The 5,040-nt window shown below is 29.2% G+C and overlaps 1 protein-coding gene across 1 annotated transcript; it reads right to left on the bottom strand.

Annotated features, from left to right (window-relative positions):
- Positions 1-256: 256 nt before the first annotated feature.
- Positions 257-4,833, bottom strand: LOC120266545 (protein DETOXIFICATION 41). Its single transcript, XM_039274186.1, has 8 exons — positions 4,454-4,833; positions 3,469-4,013; positions 2,930-3,016; positions 2,588-2,644; positions 2,220-2,458; positions 1,447-1,565; positions 1,258-1,344; positions 257-509 (listed from the first exon to the last, which is right to left on the bottom strand). Exons 1-8 carry the CDS (start codon positions 4,763-4,765, stop codon positions 435-437), a joined length of 1,521 nt encoding a protein of 506 aa, XP_039130120.1. The 5' UTR covers positions 4,766-4,833; the 3' UTR covers positions 257-434.
- Positions 4,834-5,040: the final 207 nt, after the last annotated feature.

Genomic DNA, 5,040 nt, shown 5'->3' with positions numbered 1-5,040 from the left:
TTTTTTTTTCTTACATATATATATATATATATATATATATATATATATATATATATTTTAGTAGGTAGGAGGCAAGTGCCCCTATTTAAGGAAAGTCAAATATATATATATATATATAGGGTTAAGTGTAATCACAAACTCAACAAACACCTGCACCCTCATTTCACATGGATTATAGGGTTCAAATTTTAGTCTTTTCCAAAACAAATATCCTATGCAAGAGATATGATAACAATACGCCAAAAGGACGTTGATCTAAAATAATTTTTTAGAGAAACTAACCTTCAAACATTATATATAATGAAAAATTATTTCCCAAAATATAAATTGCATAAAAACAAGCACTATATGGTTCTAAAAATGTTAGCCGATGACAAAGAGGACTCTTTTATGAAGCAGAATAGCTAAAAAAACTTTTAAAAACATAAAAATGATCATTCCTCCAAATTTGCAAGGGCAAGAGAATCCTCTTCTGCAGCCTCTTTCAACCTTCTAATTGCTTTGTCAACCTGTTACAAAAACAGTATGGTTTTGTTACACACACTTAAAAAATAATTATCAAGTTTTAATATATATTAAAATTGATGATCTTCTGTACTATATATTGTTATTTGATAATTAATGAATGATAAATTTAGGTGTTCCTTTTATGTATACACAAAAATTGTTTACATTCCATTATATATACTTGTATAGGTTATATATCTAACATTTTAATGCATTTTAAGTTATATAATTAATTAAACAAACTATCTTTATAATTTAATTACTATAGTAATATATCTGTAGAAATATTTGAGACAAAAATAATTTAGTGCAATAATCTTGTGTTCTTATGTGAGGTAAATACTTAGTATATATGTATACAAGAAAAAAAATAATGATATAACTATTTATGTTAATTTGATGCTACATAAAATGAATATCAGTTTATTGTAATCAATGTTTATTAACTATGTAATTTATGAAATAACTTGGAAAAGTATTCAAAAGAAGTTTATGAAATATTGCATCTATACTATACCGATTAAATATGATACTGATTAAAAAAATATATTTGTTTTAATATATTAAGAAAGACTATGTTTAATTTTATTGTTAATTGAGGATAACAATTTAATATCTACAAATACTTGTGTGGAAATGTATTATGATATTTTAATTTTATTTCTTTTATGATGTACTATGATAATTTTTATATTTTAATACTAATATTTAATTAAAAAAAATAAAAGATGAAAAAGACAGTGATAATACCTCCAAGTTCCAATTGGTTCTTGCAGTCAAGATTGCAAGGGTGACTGTTTGAACAAAAACTCCAATAATTAATCCCCACCAAATGCCCTATTCATTAAAATAAAACAAAATAATTAGCTCCGTAATTAAAAAAATAAAAAAATAAGAAAATAAATTTCATGAAATTTTCCCTTAGTAAAATTAACTCACAGCAACAGCTAAGTTTGTTTTGAAGGCAAGAACACAACCAATTGGCAAGCCAATTATGTAGTAAGCTCCAACATTAACATATGCCACAATGGCTTGCCATCCACTCCCAATTGCAACACCTATTAAATCAAATGTCAACAAAGTTTTAGAATAAAATCTCTTGTAAAATAGATAAAAAATTTTACTACTAATTTATATGACATATTTATTTTGATTGAGTAAGTTAAGCATTTCTAAATGACTGTTTTATTTTAGTGGAATAAGTAAGAGAAGAAAGAGTTATGTGAGTGAATTATAAATATTTACTTATAAATTAAAAAAAAAATTGTGAAATAAAAATTATAGAAGCTTTTCAAAAAATTTTTTTTTTATAGAATCTAGCTCTTAGTGATTTTTAATGATTGAATTATAAATATGCTTAGTTTTAATTTATTCAAACTATATAACAATAAATCATATTCACTAATCTATATATGCTTTAATTTGTGAGCTTTTTTAAGAAAGTGCCATATTTTTTATTTTTTAAATAAAACAAAATGTTTTTACTAAATTCACCTTTAAATAAGATAAATCAATTGGTTTTAATACTTAATGTAAACTCTGGCATAATCTTAATAATATTTTTTAGATTTTCCATTCAAATATTTTGTTTATCTATTTTTTTAAAACTTAACAAGCAAGCATGCAACATAGGCCGCATAGGCGAAACATTTAATTCCTGATCCATGTGCACAATCTCACAATATTTGTCGCATTTGTTAAAAAAAAATTACCCGAGAGAATGGGTTGAATGCCATTGAGGAAGATGGAGATGGAAAGCAAAGGAGTAAGGTTTGAGACAGCCTCAACGACTGCTTCACTGCTAGTGTAAAGCTTGCTGAGAGGGACTCTGAGCAAGAGAACAATGATGCTGATGAAGAGGCTAAGTATCACACACATTGTTACCACTACTATTACTGAGAACTTTGCCACCCTTGGATGAGCTGCACCAAGCTCATTACTCACTCTCACACTGTTCAAACATAATAATAATAATAATTATAATTATAATTACTAGTGCTTGTCATTGGGAGCATCATCAAGATTTTGAAATGAAGCATTTAAATGTTTTTTTTTAATATTATGTATTTTTTCGTATAACCTTGCTGCATTGCTGATTCCCAGCAGGATCATGAAGTCCCAATTCCAATAGTTGGCACTGAAAAAAAAAATCACATGAAGGTTATTGTTGTATTAATACCTTAGCTTGGTATAATTCTTGTTTACTAAAAAAATAAAACAAAATAAAACAAAATATATTTTTCTGAAAAGTTACTGTTTATCTGTAAATAAACATTTCTTTTACATATAATTACTGAAAACTTGCAAAAATCAATTAGTGTGTATGTATATAGAAAAAAAAAATCTTTAAAATGTTTAGAGATTATGGTAAAAATATAAATTAATTCTATCAAAACCCAAGTAATTACTTTATTGCACATACCATATAGAAATAGCATCAAGTGAGATCACAGGGTTTGGAAGAAAACCAGACAAAAGAACAATTCCTTGCGCATACCACACCTCCAAACTGTTCAAATCAATTTAACCATTTGGTTATCAAAAATTAAACAAAATAGCATGGGAAATTAATTTCATTGATTGCTATTTTATACTAGAAGAGCACAGACCTATTTATACACAAATATTCTATTTATATTAAAAAAATAAAGACAATCAAAGAGAATATTTATAAAGCAATTAAGTCTTAAAAATCATCTAAAATTATTTTGTGATATCAAATAAAATTTTCTAAGATTAGATAGAAATCATTTAAAAATATTCTCTAATAACCAATATCGGTATAGTCCAACAATAAAATATGAAAATCTCATACGGGAGGTCAGGTATTTTCAAATTCTACATCACCCGTGAGGAATTGCATGAATACTAAATAATATTACTTGTTCACTTTATAAATAAAAAAAAATAAAGTAAAGTAAACCATAGTTAGACATATACATGAGAGGGAAAAATGATTACCATAGCATGATTGCTGATGAAACAGTGAGCTTGCAATAAGCCCACAAGCCCCTGAGAGCCTTAATAGAAAGGCCAGTCCAAGTCTGCTTACAACGAGGGCTAAACAAAATGTAAACCCAAGTGATGATCACAAGGACCCACCAAGAAAAACTAAGTGAGAGAGCTGCAGCAAGTATTCCAAGCTTGAAAACAAACACCACAAGCCATGAAAGAAGAACATGGAAAAGGAACACTGCCACTGAAATGTAAGCAATTGGGTTCACAATGTTTTGTGCTTGCAAGAACCTTTGCATAGGGCAGTAGAGAGCAAAAGCGAGGAGTTGCGGTATGAGGCCACGGGCATAAATTTGACCGATGGCGGCGATGTCGGCCGATTGCTTGATAGCACGAAGAAATGCACCAGAGTACCAATACAAGATGCTTAAAATTGCTGCTGCAATGAAGTGAAGGATTAGAGCTCTTTGGCATACAATGCCCATCGCTTTGTATTTTTTGGCCCCGTAAGCTTGTCCACATACAGTCTGAACTGCACTTGCCATTCCCAACTGTAATGAACATTAACACAAATTATTATTATTTTTTTAATATAAAAACAACAAGCATTATATATATATATATATATAAAAAGTGTACATAGACTTTTATTAAAAATAAAAAATAACTTGCATTCCTTATTAAAATGATATTTACTTATTTTCTCCCACAAATCATTGTTTGTTATTTACCTATATATTTTTTATAATAAAAATAAAATAAAAAATCTATTAAAAATTAAACTATAACTTACTCAAACCACATAAGAAAAAAATTTAAAAAATCAATCCATAGTTTCCCAAAATTTATAAGTTGATTTTCAACTTTTTTTTTTTTTTGAGTGTAACCAAACATAATTCTTATATATATATATATACAAATTAACTTTCATACTTATAATTTACATTAAATAAAAAACTCAATATATATATATAAATAAAACTGAAATTACCATAATGCCATAAGCAAGGCCTTGAATGCCAACATTAGCGACGGAAGCACCAGCAAGCGCAAGAGCACCAAAATGACCCACAAACATCTGCGTGATAAGACTCAGCATAAAATTGAATACAGTGATCACAACCGTGGCCCAAGACAACATGCCGAGGTTCTTGGACTCCCACACGGCCAAACGCCACTTGGTGTTCCACGGCACAGGCTCCCACCCGAGCAACTCCTCCGACGCTCTCGACGTCTCATCGATGTCCACCAGCAACCCCTGCCATGCCGCCACTCCGTTCTCCGCGTCTTCGCTCATGGCCATGCTGCTTATCAAACACAATAATCTCAAGATCAATCACTAGTGTTTGTTTTTGTTGTTGTTATTGTTGTTGTTGTCTAGTTTTATTGAGGCAAAACGTTGAACATTTAATGTGGTTTAAAAGAGTACGGGTATGGAAGTTGACGATGCACGCTTTTACAATTGTACCAAATGGTCAAGTTCTATGGTTTGAGGGTGTGGAATAGGAATGGATGGTAAGAGTGATTGGTCCAACAAACTCTTTCTTTTGGCTTTGTAACTACTACTTGACGTATCTT

This window comes from Dioscorea cayenensis, chromosome 8 (assembly GCF_009730915.1).
Source record: "Dioscorea cayenensis subsp. rotundata cultivar TDr96_F1 chromosome 8, TDr96_F1_v2_PseudoChromosome.rev07_lg8_w22 25.fasta, whole genome shotgun sequence".
NCBI lineage: Eukaryota > Viridiplantae > Streptophyta > Magnoliopsida > Dioscoreales > Dioscoreaceae > Dioscorea > Dioscorea cayenensis.
Note: the sequence above shows the minus strand (reverse complement) of the source record. Positions and strands in the feature narration are given on the sequence as shown.